This window comes from Triplophysa rosa, linkage group LG16 (assembly GCF_024868665.1).
Source record: "Triplophysa rosa linkage group LG16, Trosa_1v2, whole genome shotgun sequence".
Taxonomy (NCBI): domain Eukaryota; kingdom Metazoa; phylum Chordata; class Actinopteri; order Cypriniformes; family Nemacheilidae; genus Triplophysa; species Triplophysa rosa.
This window is the reverse complement of record NC_079905.1, coordinates 156,411-178,667: the sequence shown is the minus strand read 5'-3', so window position 1 is coordinate 178,667 and position 22,257 is coordinate 156,411. Positions and strand designations below refer to the sequence as shown.

The following is a 22,257-nucleotide window of genomic DNA, read 5'->3' as shown; positions in this document are numbered from 1 at the left end:
ACCCGCTCTCTCTCTCTCTCTCTCTCTCTCTCTCTCTCTCTCTCTCTCTCTCTCTCTCTCTCTCTCTCTCTCTCTCTCTCTCTCTCTCTCTCTCTCTCTCTCTCTCTCTCTCTCTCTCTCTCTCTCTCTCTCTCTATTGAATGAGTGTCTTTGAGTAAAGGGGTCAGATGTGAACACAGGGCAGATCTGTAATGCTGTTTCTCTCTGCTGCATGCTTTCTCTTCATCGGGAACGGGAAATTAAAGCGCTGCTTAAAATGCACAGAGATGCTCTTAACACAGGAGATGTTTTTCACAGGCACCTGTAGCTATGGCAACAGTCAGACTTTAACACGGGCAGAGAAAGTTCTCCGGTCTGTCAGGGCGGGGCTAGCATTCCTTCAGAAATTCTCTCTCTCTCTCTCCAGCGCTGAAAACTCGTGGGCGTGAGCTGAGTCTGCGTGGACGTCAGTTTGACGCAATCGGCTGTGCCACGTGTCAAAGCGTGGGCAGTAGAGAACTGCAGGAAGAGAGATTCCTGTGAAGGGCACAGTAATTATAGTCTAAGTGTAATGGCAGTGTGCACATTAGCGCTAACGTTCTGACAGCGCTCGCTCTAAAGCTCAGCTCCTCTATAGATATGATTGACAGTCACAATAAATGTTAGTCTGTGTGCCCTGATGACACTGATTGTCTCCTTTTTCTTGTGTTACAGACATGACTCCTTCAATCTAGTGAAGAATCAAACCCTCCATCCACATTAAAACATAGTGAACAAATCAGACCCTGCCAGGTCAAAAGAACCCAAGCAGAATCCTCTGAACCACGTCAAAGGGTCCCATCACATCGGTCCGACCGTCCTCTTCAAGACAGAAGATGGAGTGGCGGTTCGTCTCGTTGGCGTTGTTGGCGTGCATGTGTGTGGCGTTCACTCCCGGTACCTCTACTCCCTCCGGGCCGGCCTCTGCCACCTGTGCCACCCTGGAGCAGAGCCGCTTCTTCGGCGTGTTCTCCTCTAAGACCGCCCTGCCGTCAGCTCCCTGCTCCTGGACCCTGCAGAACCCCGATCCTCGCAGATACACCGTCTACATGAAAATCACCAAGCCCACCGAGTCCTGCACCCCACGCCAGATCCGAACCTTCCAGTTCGACTCCTTCCTGGAGACCTCACGCACGTACCTGGGCATGGAGAGCTTCGACGAGGTGGTACGACTGTGTGACGCTTCCTCTGCGGTGGCCTACCTGGAGTCCAGCAAACAGTTCCTGCAGCTGCGGAAGGTGATGCCACGTCTCGGTATTGAGCCCGTGGAGGTGGACGAGGGAAACGACGAAGGTAGCCAATTCAGTGCTGAGTTTCTGGTTGTGGGGAAGAGGAACCCAAGCATGCCAGCCTGCGAGATGCTGTGTCAGTGGTTGGAAGATTGCCTGGCCACCAGTACCCATGGAAACCCCTGTGGTATCATGGCAACGCCCTGCCAGTGCTGGGAGCCACCCAAAAGGAAGGCAGGTGGCTGCTATAGGGGCGGAGTCTACATGGAGAAGTGCTCGCCCACCGCTAGAGACAACAACCGGGATGCTGAGATCATGAGTAAGTGTGTGAGATGTATCTTTAAAACACACACACACAGGTTTCAGTGGCAGTATATTGGAGACTGTTGCTGTAATCGGATGGTAAAATAAAAGCAGGATTTGATGCTCTTCAAAGCATGTGTGTTAATGTGTTTCTTTGTGAGCAGCTCTCACAAAGTCTCTGCTGAAGCAATCGATGCCCCGCTCGAGGTTGCCATAGTGACCCTTCAGTCTCCAGAGCGCATCGGGTATTAAAGGCAATTCAGATGGCCGTGTCGTGGGGCGTCCTGGCATTTGGCCCGTTTATTTAGAGAATGTACTAAACTCAGCCCTGCTGTTAGGGAGACTTTATGGCATTTATGAGAAAACAATGCTGCATCGATTGCTCATGATGTCTGAACTCATGAAGTCTGTTTGCAGATGCCAAAGTTTGACCAGCGTAAAGTTGAACACTGTGTGTTGTGTTCGCAGGGGGCTGGAGCGGATGGGGCCGCTGGTCCGAGTGCAGTAATGAATGTGGCGGTGGAGTCCAGGTTCGCAGCCGTGCGTGTCAACCCGAGGATGGGGTTTGCGAGGGGGTGGTAGAAGAGGGCCGGTCCTGCAACCCTCAGCCCTGCATTGGTATGTTCAGCCTCCGCCAGCAGATCCTGTCTCACAGAGATTGATGTTACAGCTTACATGTGTTTTGCATTTCCTTTTGCAGGTAAAGTTCGACAGAGAAGTCAAGCCCTGCGATCCATCATCGGCCAACGGCGAGACGCTGATGGCACCATCATGGCAAACCAGGCCCCTCACAAAGGTGCGTGTCCCCGTGACAACATTAGAGTGCCATTGGTAAAGTACTTACAAATGCAGGTAACCCAATGACCCTTGTGCGTCTTTGTGTGTGTGCAGAAGAAGCTCAGCAGGACGAGTGGTCTCCGTGGAGTGTGTGTTCTATAAGCTGTGGAGAAGGCTGGCAAACTCGCACTCGCACCTGCATGGTGTCCACTCAAAGCACACAATGCACCGGCCCTTTGAGAGAGAATCGACCCTGCAACAACACTGCTGTCTGCCCAGGTACACAAACACAGTTTCTGTTTCCCGCGGCGTCCCTTTGCAGCGAATGGAGGTTAACCTGTGATTTTATGTTCGCAGTGAACGGCTCGTGGGACGAATGGGCCCCGTGGAGTTTGTGCTCATCCACATGCGGTCGTGGATATCGCGATCGTGTCCGCACCTGCAAGCAGCCTCGGCACGGCGGAGCTCCCTGCCGCGGGCCCACCAAACAGACCAAGTTTTGCAACATCGCTGTCTGCCCAGGTCAGTATCAACACTAATGCTGTTCAAGCTGTGAACACCAGGTGGCACTGTAGACCCTATTAAATGCCACACATTTCATGCTTTCAGTCTGTTTTCTTTCAACAATAACTCAATTAATGATCTGACTTCTCCATCTGCAGTTGATGGTTCCTGGAACGATTGGTCCGCCTGGACGCCCTGCTCATCTTCTTGCTCTAACGGAACAATGCAGAGAACCCGAGAGTGTAACGGCCCGTCATACGGAGGCTCGGAGTGCAGAGGAGAATGGCTTGAGACTAGCAACTGCTTTATCCGAGAGTGCCCTGGTATGTTCCTCTTTGACAAATGCTTGAACATATCGCTCTGATGATGAGTATTAATATATTAGCTACTGCGTTACTGTTCTCTAGTGGACGGGAGGTGGCTGTCGTGGAGCTCGTGGGCCAGTTGCAGTAAGAGCTGTGGTGGAGGTCACCAGCTCAGACAGAGAGTTTGTGAGGGGCCATTTTCTGGTGGAGAGCCGTGCAACGGTGACAAAACTGAACTGCGAAGCTGCAACGAGAAGCGGTGTCCAGGTAAGGGAACAAACGTTAATGTTGCAATTCGAAGAGAACCCGGTTGAAATCGAGGCGGTGACTTTGAGCGCTGAATATGGTGTGTTGCAGAAGCTCACGAGATCTGCGGAGAGGAGAGCTACAGCAGTGTGGTGTGGAAAAAGACCCCCGCTGGCGACACTGCGACCGTGCCCTGCCCATCTGATGCCGCAGGTACTGATGATTCTGTGCGATTTGTTTTTGTCAGTCGCTGTGAGTGAGGAGAGACGTTAACCCCTCTGTCTTTCTTCACCCTGTGAATTCTGCAGGCCTGATTCTGCGTAAATGCACGCTGGACGCTGTGGGTCTGGCCTTCTGGGAAAATCCAACTCACATTAAATGCATTTCCAAAGAATTCCAGGACATCCAGACGCTGGTAAGTCAGCCGGAGAGATCTGAACAAGTCTGTGCTGAGAATGTATGTCTTCCATTAGAAAACTAAACGTCCTTCTCTCTCCAGACACGCGATCACGTGACTCAGTCTCAGCGTGGTCGGTTTGTGGATGGCGTGTCAGAGGTTCTGTCCAAACTGAGAATGGCCTCAACTGACAGTATGAAGTACAGCGGAGATCTGCTGGCTGTGATGGAGGTCTTGAGGAACAGCACAGAGATCTTCAAGGGGTCCGGACACAGTCTGAGCAATGCTGATGTGGAGGTACACACACTACAGTGTGTACAGCAGCAGATTTAAGAAATGAATGTAATAAAAGTCTCTCACTGAAAAACTTGAATGATTTGATCCGCAGAACTATGCCCACACCATCAGTTACTTACTGCAGGAGACACACAGAGACAAATGGGAGGAAGCACAGCTGGTGAGTCTGAGTGTGTGTGTGTGTGTGTGTGTGTGTGTGTGTGTGTGTGTGTGCAGACATGTTTTTATATCCCGGTGGGGACCTAAACCTGAATGCACACAACTCATGGGGACTCGTGTCACTGTGGGGACCAAAATTGAGGTCCTCATGGGCACAAAAGCTTATAAATTGTACAGAACGATAATTTTTAAAAATCTAATTGCAAAAAGTTTTCTATGATCTTTAGGTTTAGGGGTTGGGTGCGTCTGTGCGTGCGTGTGTGCGTGTGCGTGTGTGCGTGCGTGCGTGCGTGCGTGTGTGTGTGTGCGTGCGTGCGTGCGTGTGTGTGTGTGCGTGCGTGTGTGCGTGTGTGTGTGTGCAAAAGAAACAAAAGTTCACAAATGTCACCTCGTTATAATCTGTTAGGAAATAGTGAGATTCAAAGGGGAGCAAATTGAGATTTTATGGCAAAGTCTTTTATTAAACCAACATTTAACAAGGAAGACCAAATGCTCTGATCTCACATGCAGGGACCAGTTTTCAGACGCACTTTTAGAAAAAAGATCTGATAAATAAAATATAACTCCTATATAAACCATGTAAAAAAGTGAATATTGTGTGTTGCAGATGGGTGCAAACATCAGAGAGTTCTTCAGTCTGATTGAGAACTTCATTGACATGATCGGACTTCAGATGAGAGATTTTCAGGATATCTATGAGGTCACCGAGAATCTGGGTGAGTGTGAAAGTGGTGACAGTTGTAAGAGCAGCAGGTGTGTGTGTGTGTGTGTGTGTGTGTCTGACTGGTGTTTTCTGACTGTCCAATCAGAGCTCAGCATCCAGAAGCGTCCCCGAGCAATGACCTCTGACGTGACCTTTCCCATGAAGGGCTGGCGCGGGATGATCGATTGGGTCCGTAATTCAGAAGAGAAGATCACTGTATCCCGCAGCGCCCTGAGTCTGGACGTGCCAGGTACACACACTCACACACACACATGTCTGGTTTACTATCTCCGTGGGGACAGTCCATAGGCGTAATGTTTTTTATACTGTACAAACTGTATATTTTATCCCCTATCCCTAACCCTATCCCTAAACCTAAAGATCATAGAACACTTTTCATGCATCCTGCATGTGTGTTGAGACTAATGCAGCTCTGTATGTGTGTTTAGATGCTGAGCAGAGCACTGGTTTTGTGACTGGTATCGTTCTCTACAGAAATCTGGCTCCAATTCTATCCTTTCAGAGGTAAACACACACACACACGCATGCACACACGCACGCACACACACACACACACACACACACACACACAGTGAATTTTGTCTGCCGTGGATCAGTCGTGTCTTCACTTTAGATTTTAGGATGTCATCATGATGTTTGATATCTATTTTACACAGTAACAACACGCTACTGAACTCAAAGGTCGTCACGGTAACAGTGAAGCCTAACCCTGGATTCTTGTCAGCTCCAGTCGAAATTGAGTTTCCTCATCTGCACAATGTGAGTAACCATGGAAACAGACGCAGATCTAGGCCACATTTGCTAGTTTCTAGAGTCAGTGACATCATGAGTAGGCTAGTTCATGAAATAAATTGTGTGACATACTGTATGGAACAAACACCCCCTAACCAGACCTCTCACTCTCTCTGTCTGTGTGTAGGGCACTGTTAATGAGACCTGCATCGCCTGGGACGAGAGTGACAGGTGGGTGGAACCACTTTTGTGTGTGTTGTGAATGTGTGTTATCACAGCCCGGAAGGTCAACACTCTCTCTAGTGCCCTCAGTACAAAGTGTCCTCTCCACACCGCCCTAACAGCTGATAATCATGTTTGAATTAGTCTCCGCCCACTTCCACACATCACTCATGACCTCATGAATATTCATAGCACATCCAAAACCTTTCAATGATTCTCTCTCACTGCCCACACACATGCAGATGGAATGCTTGACATGATTCACTGAGTCTGATCTGAAATGAATGACTCATCTGAATGTGTAAATCTGAACTTTTCTTAAACGCATCCAGTCAAGGAGTTACTGTATAACTCTTCACTGCTCTTATATTGTTATTCTGTTTTTCTCTAACATTCAATTGTTTGCGATATTGGCTTCTTTATTTATTCATGGATGTGATCGTCATTTCTTTGTTTTTTCTAATCAGTCATATTAATAAAGTCCTATGTTTTTTTTGATGTGTGACTGGGGAGGAGTTGTGAGAGAGAGAGAGAGCGAGAGGGCGCGTTTATAAATATGTGTGTGTGTTTCTGTGCAGCGCGTCCCCGCTCGGCTCCTGGTCCGCGCGCGGCTGCAGATCGGTAACGCGCGACTCCAGCACCACATGCGTGTGTGACGGACTGTCCACATTCGCCCTGATCGCGCGACCGAACCCCGATTCGGTAAGTGTTCCGTTACCGCCGCGTGCTATCTGCAGTGTGCGTGTGCGTGTGTGTGTGCGCGCGTGATTTTTGATCGACAGCTGATAATGTCAAATAAATGAATGGATTATGATCGTGTCGTTAGGACTCTTGTGTTGTTCGTGTGTTGTATGCTTTGCATGTCAGTTGTTGAATTCATGTAAAGATGTGACGATGCGTACCGTGGCGCAGAGTCGAGAAGGCAGTTGCCATGGTAACTGCATCCGCAGTCTTTCTCGCGCCTTAATTCGGTTATCAGCGCTGCAACGCGATGCGTGAAGACAGAATGCTTTTGCTTATCATCAGCGATGCATTCTGTTTTGACGCCTGTTGTCGCGTACTAACGTTTTGTGACCTGTTACTGTACATGCCCTCAGTGTGTGCGTGTGCGCGTGCGTGTCAAGGGCGAATGAAGGAGAAATAGAGCAGCGCATAACACACACACAAACCTGCTCATTTAGCTCAATTAATTGTCATTGTTTTAACACATTTTTTTACTTTTACCTTTTTTATGGTTATCTTTTAGATTTCGTTATATTCCTGTTTCCTTTGCAATTACAGTACAGACATTTGCATATGAATTTAACTCTCTCTCTCGCGCGCGCGCTCGCGCTCGCTCGCTCTCACCTTCATATCTCTTTTTCATGAGCTGCCCTATTTCTGCCAGTCATCTTGTCCTGAGGGAGTGTGGTAGGCCAATGTGTGTGTGAATTGACACTGATGTGGGTGTGTTTCTTCACAGAACATGGATAAGTCTCTGTTGCCATCGGTTACGATGATCGTAGGATGTGGGGTGTCATCGCTCACGCTCCTCCTCCTCATCATCATCTATGTCTCAGTGTGGAAGTAAGACGCTCGCAGTGATCCATCAGTTATTTGATTGATTGGTGGGTTTGTGTGCAGGTTTGTTGATCGATTGGCTGTTGTTTTCTCTCTCAGGTACATCCGATCCGAGCGCTCCGTAATCCTCATCAACTTCTGTCTGTCAATCATCTGCTCTAATGCCCTAATTCTGATTAGTCAGACGCAAGCACGCAACAAGGTGAGGTGACTCCTGAGCCCGACACCCAGCTCTCACCCTTCCACCATCTCAGCTGTGACTCACTCGTGTCTCATTGTGTCTCTTGCAGGTGATGTGCACGTTAGTGGCAGCGTTCCTGCATTTCTTCTTCTTGTCTTCGTTCTGCTGGGTCCTGACGGAGGCGTGGCAGTCATACATGGCCGTCACAGGCCGCCTGCGGAATCGCATCATCCGCAAGCGCTTCCTGTGTCTTGGCTGGGGTGAGTGTGTGTCTGTGCTGGAATGAGTGTGTGTTTGTGTTGCTCATCTCTAGGATGGTGTGTAACACTGTTTCTCTGCATCAGGTCTGCCCGCTTTAGTCGTCGCTGTTTCTGTGGGTTTCACCAAAGCTAAAGGTTACGGCACCGTCAACTAGTGAGTATTTCAGCTGAACACAACACCCTGCCGAGCAGACTTAAATTCATGTTTCTGAACGTGTGGAATGTCTCTCTCTCTCTTATAGCTGCTGGCTGTCTCTTGAGGGTGGGCTCTTGTACTCATTTGTGGGTCCGGCCGCTGCTGTTGTACTGGTGAGGATCTGCTCGTGGTCACTGCATGCTCATGCGCATGAAGCTGTGGCGAGCGTTCAGTAACATTGATCCCTTGTGTGTGTGTTTTAGGTGAACATGGTGATTGGTATTCTGGTTTTCAACAAACTTGTGTCCAAGGACGGCATCACAGATGTGAAGCTGAAGGAGCGAGCTGGGTAAGAGTCCACACTCACAGCGACCGGTTGGCACATCACATAGCAGCGGCGTTTAAATGTGCTGTTCCTTTTGTGTCCTGCAGGGCGTCGCTGTGGAGCTCATGTGTGGTTCTGCCTCTTCTCGCTCTCACATGGATGTCAGCCGTGTTGGCCATCACAGACCGGAGATCCGCTCTCTTCCAGATTCTCTTCACTGTGTTTGATTCTTTGGAGGGTTTCGTTATTGTCATGGTGCACTGCATCCTGCGTCGAGAGGTGAGCGCCCTGACGGCCGCAGCACACACGTCATACATGTGCGTTGGAGTGCCACGGCGAGAGCTCACCAGCGTGTGTTTTCAGGTCCAGGAGGCGGTGAAGTGTCGCGTGGTGGACCGCAAAGACGACGGCAACGGCGATTCCGGCAGCTCGCTACAGAACGGCCACACACAGCTCATGGTGAGCACACGTGAACGCCACGTTTTGCCGCTATTGACAGTAGAAAATGTTATTCAAACACTCATGTCTTGTTGTTTCTGTTTTGGTGTCAGTCTGATTTTGAGAAGGATGCTGACTCAAACCGGCCAGGTGAGCACACAAACCACTTGACAATGAAACACGCTCTATAATCCAATCTGCAAAGAAAGAAACATTTTGACATGTGTCTGCTCCTCCTCAGGTGGTATGAAGAGCTCCTCAGAGGAGAAGATGCCCCCTCCTCAGCTTCCTCTGCCCCTCGGTCCAAACTTCCACACACTTCCTTCCATCCCCAGTGGCAAGAGCCATGTTCTTCCCGTCCCCGAATACTCCAGCCACACGCTCACCCTGCGCAGGGAGAAGGGGCGCGGCGTCGACCCGTCCTGCGGCAAACCCGTGTACGTGTGCGACAGCGAGCTCTTTAAGCAGCTGGACGCGGATCTGGCCCGGGTGCAGGCCGAGAGCATCTGTCCGGACGGCAGTGGTTACGTGCTTCTGCCGAACACCACCTCCACCCTGCGCTCCAAACCCAAAGACGACTCCAGCGGCTCCAGTAAGTACAACATGAGCACCGAGCTGCCGCAGGCCCGCCTCATGCAGCTGAGCGGAACCTTTGCCGAACCCCAGGCCGCCTACGCCGTCAAAACGCTGCCCGCAGACCGCATCAGCATGTCCTACTCGGAGCGCGACTCGCCCATTCAGAACATACACAACATCTCCAGCGAGAGTCACGTGACCAGCAGTCTGGGCGACACCTTTGACTCCATGAACTCCATGATGTCCAAGAGCGAAACCATCTCCACGTTGTCCATGAGCTCTCTGGAGGTCAGCGAGGGGGTAAGAGATCACGTCACGTCTCTCTTCTGCAGGAATGGATCTAGTTGATCACAGCGTGATGCTAACCTTGTCTTCTCTGTTTTTTCGTCCCGCTCACAGAGACAGAAGTCCCGCTACGCAGAACTGGACTTTGAGGTAATTACTCTCTTTCTTTTCATTTCATCTCAACGGTAACTGTTTGAAAAACCACATGGTCTCTTCAGGGGTGCACTGAATAATCTGTGCAGATTAAATTCAGAATATACATTTGGTATACATTCCTTCTGTTGTCTATTTTCTGTAGAAGATCATGCACACAAGAAAACGCCATCAGAACATGTTCCAGGACCTCAACAGGAAGATGCATCACGCTGAGAAAGACAGAGAGTCGCCCGCCTCCGACAGTAAGGTGAGCAAGAGAACCGCACGGGTCACCAATGAATCTTTCCTACAGACGAGAACAGATTGAGTCTAACAGAGTGATTCTTACTTCTCCCCGCAGTCCGTAAGATGGAGCGTTTCCTCAGCGGGAAGTGACAAGACAAACCACAGCGTGAGTGTGCCCTGCGTGAACACGTACTGGAGGACGTTTTCCCGTCGGCTGCGGGTGTTTAATTCTGTCCTCCTTGTCTCTCGTTCTACAGGATAAGCAGCAGGGTCCAATGGATCGATCGTGGGAGACCATGAGCAGGTCACAGGTGTCCCCTCCCGGCTGGGTCAGGAAAGACATGGAGCCCCTGCAGGCGTCTCCTCCAGACCTCCAGGGTGTGGAGTGGGAAAAGGCCGGAGCCGCCATCCCCCTCGTGGGCCAAGAAATCATCGACCTGCAGACGGAGGTGTGAGGGCTTTACTTCCGACTGCTGTTGGTTTGGGAAAGAGAGCAGAACAGAAGGAGCGAGGGCAGAGGGGAACGCACTGTACCCGTCTGTCATTTCCGTCTGTGTCTCTCTGGCTTCAGTAGCAGCTCTCAGCTCAAGATGAGTCGTTAGAGGGAATCGAAACAGAGCCGAACTGTTTTACTTGCTCCGTGTGAGGAGAGATGCGGTTGGTTCATCGAGAGCTTTTCCCGACGCTCTTCCATCTGCTCCAGGAGGGGTGTCTGTGGACGCCCGCTTGAGCCCTTTCATTTTTCTGTGACTCCAGTAGAGAGAATGGGCTAATCTTCCCACAGGACCGGTGTCGACCTGTGAGTTCGGCCCTCTCCGTCAGGAGCGTCAGGAGCCAGATGTCTCCAAGTGTTTTCTTCGAGCTGTGCTAAATGGACACACGTGAACTGAAATCGCTGGGGTGTTTGAGCGCTTTGTGTGGGGAACTATAATTTTCCTGTTAGCTGTAAGAGCTTGGCATTTCTCATTATTCCTTCTGTTAGCATTATAAAGTATTATTATTATGAATTGGTTCTTGTTAACGTGATATGATTTATTATGTTTTTTGTCAGATCTGTTCATCAAACTTTTACTTACGTTTTTTCTTTATGAAGTAATTCCTTTATCCCCAAACCAGTAGCAGAACGACTGACGCTCAAGTATGATTTCAAAAAGGAATTCGGAACCTCGCAGCATTCTGGTTCATTTAGGCGGAGCGGCGGTGACTCTTGTGTTACATTGTTTCAGACAGCTCTGTCTTCAGCTTTGTGAAGGAAAATCCACGGCACATTACATGAACTGGAGAACATCTGGGAACTTCTGAACACTTCCACAGTGCCAGCGTGAGAATCTCAGTGGCATTAATACAAGACTGATACACGTGCTTGATGCCCATAGACTGACTAGAACCCTGACAGGGCTTGGTCTCATTTTCTATGACACTTTGTCAATACTGTTTAATGACTATTAGCAATGAAACCAGATGGAAAATAATGGACAACACAAGACACTGTCTTGCTGCTAACAGACATTTCAGGAAAGAAAAAAAAAATATATATATATATATATATATAAAGACAGAGTTATAGCTTATAGTTTTATTCAACTGTGCTTCAGGAAATGCCTTTGAGTTTTTGTACCTGAGGATGTTGAGACACTGAATCCTTGTTCACCTGTACGATCTCTTGTTTTGTAAGTGTGTGTGTTAATAACCTTCCTCACATAGTGTTCAGTTCCTGAAGTCTGTATGAATGTCTCTGTGTATTTGACTTCCTCTTGTGATTGTACAGTTAAAGAACTATAGGTGAAAGTGTCTCATTCCAATAAAAGAAACCACATCAAAATAACAGTGTCTGTTTTTTATTTACCAGATTGAATTGACCGCTAGTTAGGGTTGGGAATGGAAAATCAATTCCAATCGTATACTTGAGATTAAATCAATTCCTGTGTGCATATTTTCTGAAAAGTACACGTGCTGTGTGATCTGCTGATATCTCAATAAAAGCCCTTATGAACATTACCAATATTTTACTATAGTAAGCATAATTTAACTATACTTTTGTCATTAAAAAGAACAGGAACCACAAATTAACCATAGTTTCATCATAGTTACTACAGTTTAACCATGATGTAGTTCAACTATTGCAATGCAAATTGTAATAAATCAGAAAAAACATGGTTCCATGTGTATATATACACAAAACGCTGCTCATAAATATATATATTTGCAATATATGTCAATAAGCAGGCTAATGACCATACAGGTTGATATCTAAATGTTTTACTCAACTGTGGAATCGAAACTGGGAATCGAAAAGAATCGGAATCAATCAAATTCAAATGATTTCTAACCCTACCGCTAGTGGAACCAAACAATAAATAAAATAACTAATGAAAACCTCATCTGCATCGTCCAGACTCGAAGTCATGATGGAGGTCGTGTCAGGATCGCTGAGTGGAAGAACCCAGATGCAGGCAGCGGCGATGAAGGGGTTAACAAGGGCTTTTAATATAAATAATAAACAGGACACAAAACAAAAACCCACGATGGGGCAAACCAAACAACACTAGATACTAAAACTGACAGGACAAAAAACTAAGACAGGGTAAAAGAACACAATATACAAACGCTAACAAACTTACAAAAACACAACTTAACTTGGGATTTAAATAGCAACAGGACACTGGCAAAAACAGGAACAAGCACATACACAACGCAGTACAATCCACGAGCCCAGGACAAAGAAACAAGAGGGTATATATAGGTAAGACAAACGAGGGATAACGACACAGGGCAGGTGTGGGTAATAAAACACTCAGGGAAAGGTAACAAGGAAACGAGAGGGGTGGGGCCAATGACGAGACACTGGAGAGAACGTATACTATTGTCAAAAGGACAATAATATGTTTCTCTCCACACATAACCAAAAGCTTTGTCATGGCTCTGCTACAGGACCAAGAAAAACATGACTAAATGAAGCAGAGCCATGACAGAAGCCCCCCCTTTAATGAGCACCTCCAGGTGCTCACCAAGGGGTAGACGGACGAGACAAGACAGACTGGGAGACAGACAGGACAAGGCAAAACAAAGAAAACAAAATCAAGGGCAAAAATGACAAGACAACAACAGGACTTGGGTGGGACATCAAAAATAACAAACATGGGAGGGGGGTGGGGCCAAACAAGGGCCCATAGGGAGCAGTCCATGTGGGTGTGGATTAGTCCCAGTCCCCGGCTGCGCTCGAGGGCGCTGAGTCCTGGGGGACTTAGGAGGAGTCCTGGGGGGAACAGTCTTTGACCCTGGGAGTGTCCCAGGGACCGGCTGGAAGGCCGGCTGGACAGGGCTTGACGCCGGCTGGAAGGCCGGCTGGACAGGGCTTGACGCCGGCTGGAAGGCCGGCTGGACAGGGCTTGACGCCGGCTGGAAGGCCAGCTGGACAGGGCTTGACGCCGGCTGGAAGGCCGGCTGGACAGGACTTGACGCCGGCTAGAAGGCCGGCTGGGGCGCCGGACTGGACACCAGGCTGGACATCGGACTGGACGCTGGCTGCACTGGACTGGATGCCAGCTGGACCGCCGGACTGGACGCCGGCTGGACCGCCGGACTGGACACCGGCTGTATCGCCGGACTGGACGCCGGCTGGATCCCCGGACTGGACGCCGGCTGGATCACCGGCCTGGACACATGACTGGACAAAAGACTGGACACAAGACTGGACAAAGGACTGGACAAAGGACTGCACACCAGACTGGACGCCGGCTGCACCCGACTGGACACTGGACAGGACATCGGCAGCAACACCGGACTGGATGCCGGCCGCACCGGACTGGATGCCGGCTGCACCGGACTGGACGCCGGCCGCACCGGACTGGATGCCGGCTGCACCGGACTGGACGCCGGCCGCACCGGACTGGATGCCGGCTGCACCGGCGTGGACGCTCCTCCGCTGCGCCTCTCCCTCCTTCTCCGCACCACCGGATCCATAGCCGACCTTGGCGAATCCGTGGGGACCGGAGGGAGTTCCGCAGCGGAGGAATCAGCCGACGTCATCCCCAGATCCCCTTCCCCCCGCTCGCTACCGGCGCTACCAGAGTGTTTCAACATACATGAATGTTTATAGTAAGAGGTTGATTGACAGATGAGAAACTCCAGGGCCCGGCTGCACAAACTGCTTAGACTAGTCTTACACGGTTCTTCAACACTGCTTACAGTCAGATTTATAAAAAAGATCTAATAGAAATCTAAAAAGTAAGACTGATTGGTGCTATCTAATCTGAATTTAGCAGCTGGCCCTGGGAGTGCTGATGAGAGGATGAAAGGGTTAGGTTCACGTGAGGATGGATTCTGGACTATTGATTTCTGGTGATTCTCATGAGTTGTCATAAGATGCTGGATGACTCTGGCGTGATTTTTGCAGTGTTTTGCGTCTCATAGTTTCAGATGATTTTAACAGTCTGTGAAGATATCAGAGATCAGGGAAATGTATATCAACCGCAATGATGATCTGCTGTATGCACTGAAGAAAATCCAGCAGAAAGCTCTCAAAACTTCATGATGATGATTTATGATTTATGTTGTTTTTCAGATGGTCCGGTCCGCTGCCCTTTTTCCCTTCTCGTGTGTGTCCTGCCGTCGGTGCTAATGGAGATTAACTGGAGTGAGTTGAATGTAAAGAGCAGAAATGTGCCACTCAAGCTTCGTGTGGGTTTTTGTTTCAAGAGAAAGTAATTGTGCTGTTTGAAAATGGTGAGTCACATGAGCTGGCTTTAGTGTGAAAGTGGCGCTTGGGGAATACAGCCGTGCTTCTGCGTCACAACCAAATGCCAGAAGTGTTCAAACTGCAATTCTGCTCTGCAGGGAAGAGTTCTCAACAGCCGACATGTGACACATCGCTGGGTCTGTGGCTGTGCGTGCGAGAGTGTGTGTGTGTGTGTGTGTGTGTGCGTGCGTGCGTGCGTGCGTGCGTGTGTGTGTGTGAGTACCTTTAAGTTTTCCCTCTGAAATGTACTTTAATTGTAAAGGCTTCAGTGATGAGACGTCTGTGTGTTTAGAAGAAAGAGTTTCAGATATGTGCTTCGTCTCAGTTGTGTGAGAGAGTGACAGACTCACTGCTTCACAAATACAATAGAGAGTGATCCTCACTACTGTCAGAAATAATGCTCAAAATATCTACCCTTTTGTCACTGGGGCGGTACCCTTTCAAAAAGTACCTAAAAGTGCATATTAGAACCCAAAAGGTAGTATTGCAAAGGAACATATTGGTAACGAATGTATAGATATTGTCATGATTCTGCCTCATCTTGTCATGTCTTTCTTGATCTTGTGGCAGGATCCCCTGTTTAATGTGGAGAGAAGCATTTTGGCCCACTTGGCTTTCCACATGCTCTCTCCGGTCGCCCTCGTTTAGCTCTCCATCAGTGTTTCATCCCCGACACCTGTCCCCTGTTAATTATCCTTTGTTAGTCTCCCTATATATTGCCATTGTGTCCTCTGTCTTGTGCTGAATCGTTTTGTGCCTTCCTGTTTACACCTGTGCTTTGTGCTGTGCTATATGCTCGTGTACCTCTGTGGATTACCCTAACTCAAGGCAAGGCTAGTAAGTGTTTAGTTTAGTTAATGTCTAGTGGTGTTCTAGTTTAGTGTTAATTAGTCTACGTCCTGTTTTGCTGTCTTCTTATCCCCTAGCTGTGATTATTGCTTTACCCCCTCGTGGGTTTTTGTTTTGTGTTCTTTGTAATAATAAACCCCATTTGTTAGCTCCTTATCTAAAATCTAAAATCTAAAAAAAAATAAAAATAAATAAAAATCTAAAATCTTATACCGCTGCCTGTAATTGGGTTCTTCCACCTATTTCCTGACAGATATCTGTACGCCTAATGGAACATGTTAGGACCTTTTTCAAAGGGTACTGCCCAAGTGACAAAAAGGTACACATTGTTTTGACAGTCTACACAGAAACACTGCAGTGTTTTTCAGTACTACTACTCCTACACTTGAAATGCACTACTGCAATAATACGTAGGATTCATTTGGCCTACACAATCTATCATTTTCTTTCAATCTATAATTTCAATACAAATAGCACACTTAAACAGATTTAAGCAAATCAATTTACCTTTATTGTCACAGTTCCAAAACACAGAAGTGTAGTATAAACAAGACGTGAAACAGTATTTACAATACAAAATTGAATAATGCAGAGTACACAAACATACAACACACTGGTATTGTTCTAGTGAAGGGATGTAGTAGTGTCTAGAAGTGTATGATGTGTCTAGTCATGGCGGTGGTGGTGCATGGGGCTGTATTGAAGGGTCATTGTGAAGTCTTCAAAAGTCTAATGGCCTGTGAGAAGAAAGTGTCTCTCAGCCGTCTGCTAGACAAGAGAGAGAAACAATGAATCTCCCCGGACCTGATGTTTTCAACATATGTACAGTACACAACATTATATTACTGTAGATTACTTTATTCTACTACTTAAATGTATATTTTACCTTTGTACATTTTTATTTAAACTATACCTTATTTCTGTTTTTCTATAGAGAGAGAGCAGTTCTAGAAATCACACAGCACGTAACACAGTGAAACAGTTACAGTATTTGTTGTTGTTGTTGTTGTTGTTGTTGTTTTCGTGTGTGTTTCTGGTGACATGTTTTTGGGTTTGTTTTGTTAACAGTAAATATCACATCATCGGTCTTAACGGGTTTTAGTACTCCGTGAGAATGTTACGGCCACACATTCTGTTTTTTTACAGATTCTCTGTTTTGATCGATTACTTAACGAAAACTCACCTCTTCTTATCAGCCATCATCACCATGGCTACATCAAGCATCCAGCCTGTGTTACTACGGCAACACATGCAGCATCTGATCATCTGTGCAGCAGGGGCTTGAAAAGGTTTGTGTGCTGCTTCAGTTGTGTTTGAGTGAATAGTGACCGTCGCACACGCAGACCCAATAAATATCACTGTAAAACTGTTGCTGTGTTTTGTGTTCTGAACTTAAACCCGTCCTGTAGTGGTTCAAGGGTTGGGCTTCAGTTCCCAGAGAACACACATACAGGTATAATGTAATGCTCAGCTGCACTTTGGATAAACGTCATGAATGCAATAAAGTTTTACAAACTGCATGGTCTGTATGCACAGGGTTTTGGCGTCATGTGAAGGTCACCGAAACAATGACCTGTAGTTTAGCCCACATAAAGTGCTGTTTTGTAAAAGTGCTTCATGTGTGAAAGATCTCTTTTACTGGCCCTGTTTGTGTCTGAACGCATCCGTTACTGATGTCACCGAACGACATTCATCGTCCCGCACACAGAGTCTTTCTTTCAAACTCTCGTCCCATTCTCACAATGACCTCACTTCATCATCGCTCTGCACACAGTTGCCAGGATACCATTGCCATGGGCAACAGCAGAAGTGGAACGGCGAGAAGAAAAAGAGAACACATCATCTGAGGGCAGCAAACCTTCCGGATGTCCATATAAAGACTCATTCCGGAAGCTCCTCGAGTTATTCCGCATGTGCACATTTTCTGAAGGTTAGATCTGTGGAATCTCTCTGATGACGTCATACTTGTCTCTTTATAGAGAACGCTTTAGCCACTAGTCGTGATTATAATTTAGCTTTGAAGAGAACTGTGGAGGATCAGTCTTAAAACCTTCGTTGCTGAAGAACGAGAGAATGACCTGACCTCGTGATCCATGACATCAAGCATGTGAATATATGCTATGCAGAAATGATGTAGATGACGTGTTGGTTTTCTGAATGTATTTTGTAGAGAACACTGCCCCCTTCTGAACACCTGCAAGCATCTCCAAACATTCCGTAAGCGCAGTTATCTGCGATCTTCTTTTGCCATGACAATTCTGCATTTCATTCTGTTTCGGACTACAATGTGCAAACAATATCAGCTTAACGTGCATTAAACAATCAGATTTACTTCTAAAAAAGTTGACATGACATGAATGGCATTAAATATAAATGACAGAAAATAAAAATGCTAACCCTTGCGAAAATGAACCATGTTTTTTGTGGTGAAAGTGTGGTAACCATGTTTTTTAACCATGCTTGTTTTTCGTAGCGTTCAGTCATTCTTCACTGAAAATGATTTATAATGTCACAAACGAATCAGAATATGAACTGCAGATATGAATGTCATGACAGCAGTCACATGACGTCACAGACGGGTCTTTAGCGGTGATGATGCCGATGGATGTCAAGGTCAACTGCTTCCGGAACGCGTTGCCTTGACAACGTCTTTTATATTGTGAGTGAGTGAGTAATACAAGCACAAAAATCTGCACTGAGAAAAATGAAGCTGTCACCTACGCTACCTTTACATTTGTTTTATTTGATTTGATTCTTTTTCTGTCGTTACGGCTGTTTTACAGATAAAACGAAAGAAAAGATTCAATTAGACTTTTTAAAGAGTTTGTAAGCAACTGCAGAAATCAATATTACTTGTATTAATACAATTTTTTAGAAAAAATTGTCTGGCAACAACATTGAATGAATTTAGTACATCAGAAAACTTTCACATTTGATGCCAGTACGAATGCTTCTATCAGGGCTGTAGTCAAGTCCACCTTTGTCGAGTCCAAGACCAGACTAGTCGAGACCGAGTCTAGACAGAAAAAAGAATCCTCTTCAAAAATCAAGACCACATATTTAATTTGTAATGATCAAAAAGCGGATCAAATGAGGTCATTTTATTTACTTTAGGTGTAGCAATTTCACCAAAGTCACATAAAGCCAAAGTGCAACTTCACATTTTCAGTCTTTTATGGTAGTGTAACAATCACATTCTGGGCTGCTAATGGAACATGTGCCACTCTCAGCTTGTTGACTTGTCAATGATAACTTATCAAGAAACCAAACCAAACTTAGACCCCAATGAACTAGGAAACTATAGACCGATTTCAAATCTCCCTTTCCTGTCTAAAATACTAGAAAAAGTAGTGTCCACTCAGTTGTGCTCTTTCTTACAAAATAATGACATACACGAAAAATTCCAGTCAGGTTTTAGACCGCATCATAGTACTGAAACTGCACTCGTTAAAATTACAAACGACCTGCTCATAGCATCAGATAAAGGTAACATCTCACTCCTAGTCCTGCTCGACCTTAGTGCTGCGTTCGATACTGTAGACCATAAAATACTTCTAGATCGCTTACACAATTATACCGGTATTCAGGGACAGGCACTACAATGGTTCAGATCTTACTTATCAGACAGACATCAATTTGTCCATTTAAATGGGGAATCATCAAATCTAACGCAAGTAAATTATGGATTACCTCAGGGATCGGTTTTAGGACCCTTGCTATTCTCCATATACATGCTGCCCCTTGGAAACATTATTAGAAAACATGGAATTAGCTTCCACTGTTATGCAGATGATACTCAGCTATATATCTCATCAAGACCAGATGATTCCTTCCAACTATCCAAATTGGCAGAGTGCATCGACGATATAAAGCATTGGATGACTTGTAATTTCCTTCTTTTAAATTCTAATAAAACAGAAATATTACTTATCGGACCAAAGACACGTGAGCAGAATATTTCGGATTATGACCTGCAAATTGAAGGCTGCACTGTTACTCCAACAAATACAGTTAAAGACCTTGGCGTTATATTAGACAGCAACCTGTCATTTAAAAATCACATCTCAAATGTCACAAAAACAGCCTTCTTCCACCTTAGAAATGTTGCCAAATTGCGAAATATTTTATGTGTGGCTGACGCAGAGAAGCTTATTCATGCATTTGTGACCTCAAGACTTGACTACTGTAATGCACTGCTTAGTGGTTGTCCTGCAGCATCAATAAACAAACTACAGTTAGTTCAGAATGCAGCTGCCAGAGTTCTAACCAGGTCCAGAAAATACGATCACATAACCCCAATGTTATCAACCCTTCACTGGTTACCCATTAAGTATCGTATTGACTTTAAAGTTCTTTTAATTACTTATAAAGCCTTAAACGGTTTAGCCCCTACCTACATAACAGAGCTTCTACCACACTACAACCCATCACGCTCTCTAAGATCTCAAAACTCCAGACTTTTGATAACACCTAGAATAACTAAATCCACCAAAGGGGGTAGAGCTTTCTCATACGTAGCACCTAAACTCTGGAATAGCCTCCCCGATACTATTCGAGGGTCAGACACACTCTCCCAATTTAAATCTAGATTAAAGACACATCTTTTCAGCCAAGCATTCACTAATACATAGCTAATGAACAGCAGCTACGCTAATTATTCTCTTTCTGTTTCTGCCCTCGCCTCGGGATGCCCATCCCGAGGTAGGGAGAGATTCCGCCAGGCCCAGATGAACGTCATATGCCCATCCACAACTAGAGATTACGCCAGCTACATCGGAAAATCCCGTGCCATCCTCCTGCGAGAGCCTGCGGACTGACTGACCATCCAGCTCCATCCAAGGCAATTCCATCACCACCCAAGAAAAAGGCGACCATCTGGCCGGCCCAGCTCAGACAATTCCATCCCCAACCGAGAGCAAAGACGGACTACCTGTCACATTAATGCTAAATTTACAATACTTGGTATTTAATGCTAAACTTACATCACATGACAGCAGTTTGAAGTTATGGCTGCACTCAGTGACTTTGATTGGAGGTAGCTGGGTGGGTGTTGTAGGGAGTGGGGGGGCTTGTTGGTTGTGGTTCGGGGCGTTTCATTTGTTGGGACTGTGTGGGTCTGGTCTGGTTGGTCTTGTTTTGTGGTCGATGTCGGACAACAGAGGAATAAAGTTAATTATGCCATTACTACTTTTCCCTGGTTGTTCCTCTGTTGTCTGTTGTTGATCGCGGAATGGGACCGGGTTGGACCTGCACGGTTTCGGCGGGTGGGGCTTCCTGGGTCGCGGCTCGTGGGCTCTCCCTGTTCTTCGTGGACGTTGCTCGGTGGCTTTGGTCGGGGTCACTGAGTGCAGCTATGACACGTCAGAGGAGATCTGGCCCTCCCGGCTGAGCCTGGTTTCTCCCGAGGTTTTTTTTTCTCCATTATTCAGCATTGGAGTTTGGGTTCCTCGCCACAGCAGAGCAGTGCAGTGTTGGCTTGCTCACCGGGAGACTTTATTTATTTATTTATTTATTCATTTATTTATTAGATATTATTTATTATAATGATCTTGCTTGGTCTATAAACACCATGCACTGTGCTGTGTTTTACCTTTCTGTGTTTTTCTTATTTGCTCCTGTAAAGCTGCTTTGGAACAATGCACATTGTGAAAAGCGCTATATAAATAAAATTGAATTGAATTGATAACTGCATTGAATCAACATCACTTTTGCCACCGCAATTAATGTTGAAAGAGTGTAGAAGTTTAGCCCAACATCATTATTGTGATCATCTTTAGTTGGGTTCTTGATTCTTGTGTAGCGTTAGGGTCTCATTGTCTGTTATAACAGTGTGCTCAAATACAATTGTTGAGGCGCAGTATCACAGTATCTTAGCGTTGTGAACCGGAACCCTCAAATCAGTCATTTAGTATCATTTCATTTAGTATTATTTATCATCTTTTTTTACAGCTTGACACCCATCACAAAAAGTAACCTACTCCAAGAGGAAATGAAAGTCAAGAGTCCAACTAAAGCAAACATAAATGCTTCATCAATGGTTTTGTTCGGAAGGAGAAAATATCATCGGACTCCAACTAGAACATTTGGCGAGTCCAGTGACCGAGTCCGAGTTCAGATACCAACGAGTCCAAGACAAATCCGAGACTACAGAAAACCGTCTCGAGTCCGGACTCAAGTACTACAGCACTGGCTTCTATATATTATAAAACACATTAAGCATTAATCGCAACATTGACGAGTTCGCAACACATGTCATCAAATATCAGAATCAGAAGAGCTTTATTGCCAAGTGTGCTTGCACACACAAGGAATTTTCTTTGGTGTTGGAAGCTTCTAGTACAGACATTCAACACAATGACAATACAATATAATAAGATTTACAGTCTAAAAGATTCTAAAATATGCATATATAAAATAAAGACTATTTTACAGAAAATGGGGGATAATAACATATAAGAGACATTGTACAGGCCAGGGTAGTATATAGTAGAATATACATATTAACAGATTGTATGTACACTTGTGCAAATGGATAATGTAGTAAGTAGAGGTAGTGTTATATACATGTATAAATCAAATGTAGATATAATAAATATGATAACCAATGCCTATTTG

At 46.1% G+C, this 22,257-nt stretch overlaps 1 protein-coding gene across 1 annotated transcript in view; it reads left to right on the top strand.

Moving 5' to 3' along the window:
• LOC130566673 (adhesion G protein-coupled receptor B1-like) overlaps positions 1-11,879 on the top strand; it is a 13,634-nt gene extending 1,755 nt beyond the window's left edge. Inside the window, exons 2-32 of the mRNA XM_057354324.1 lie at positions 694-1,566; positions 2,019-2,168; positions 2,251-2,346; positions 2,442-2,606; positions 2,685-2,849; positions 2,990-3,154; positions 3,239-3,403; positions 3,494-3,595; positions 3,691-3,797; positions 3,882-4,076; positions 4,168-4,236; positions 4,843-4,951; positions 5,045-5,188; positions 5,388-5,463; positions 5,616-5,718; positions 5,879-5,922; positions 6,492-6,615; positions 7,376-7,479; positions 7,573-7,675; positions 7,764-7,914; positions 7,999-8,068; positions 8,157-8,223; positions 8,314-8,399; positions 8,483-8,654; positions 8,739-8,834; positions 8,927-8,963; positions 9,055-9,689; positions 9,789-9,824; positions 9,973-10,077; positions 10,171-10,221; positions 10,313-11,879. Coding sequence (XP_057210307.1) covers positions 855-1,566; positions 2,019-2,168; positions 2,251-2,346; positions 2,442-2,606; positions 2,685-2,849; positions 2,990-3,154; positions 3,239-3,403; positions 3,494-3,595; positions 3,691-3,797; positions 3,882-4,076; positions 4,168-4,236; positions 4,843-4,951; positions 5,045-5,188; positions 5,388-5,463; positions 5,616-5,718; positions 5,879-5,922; positions 6,492-6,615; positions 7,376-7,479; positions 7,573-7,675; positions 7,764-7,914; positions 7,999-8,068; positions 8,157-8,223; positions 8,314-8,399; positions 8,483-8,654; positions 8,739-8,834; positions 8,927-8,963; positions 9,055-9,689; positions 9,789-9,824; positions 9,973-10,077; positions 10,171-10,221; positions 10,313-10,510 — 4,602 coding nt within the window. The 5' untranslated portion in view covers positions 694-854 and the 3' untranslated portion in view covers positions 10,511-11,879. The remainder of the gene's footprint in view (positions 1-693; positions 1,567-2,018; positions 2,169-2,250; positions 2,347-2,441; positions 2,607-2,684; positions 2,850-2,989; positions 3,155-3,238; positions 3,404-3,493; positions 3,596-3,690; positions 3,798-3,881; positions 4,077-4,167; positions 4,237-4,842; positions 4,952-5,044; positions 5,189-5,387; positions 5,464-5,615; positions 5,719-5,878; positions 5,923-6,491; positions 6,616-7,375; positions 7,480-7,572; positions 7,676-7,763; positions 7,915-7,998; positions 8,069-8,156; positions 8,224-8,313; positions 8,400-8,482; positions 8,655-8,738; positions 8,835-8,926; positions 8,964-9,054; positions 9,690-9,788; positions 9,825-9,972; positions 10,078-10,170; positions 10,222-10,312) is intronic.
• Positions 11,880-22,257: the final 10,378 nt, after the last annotated feature.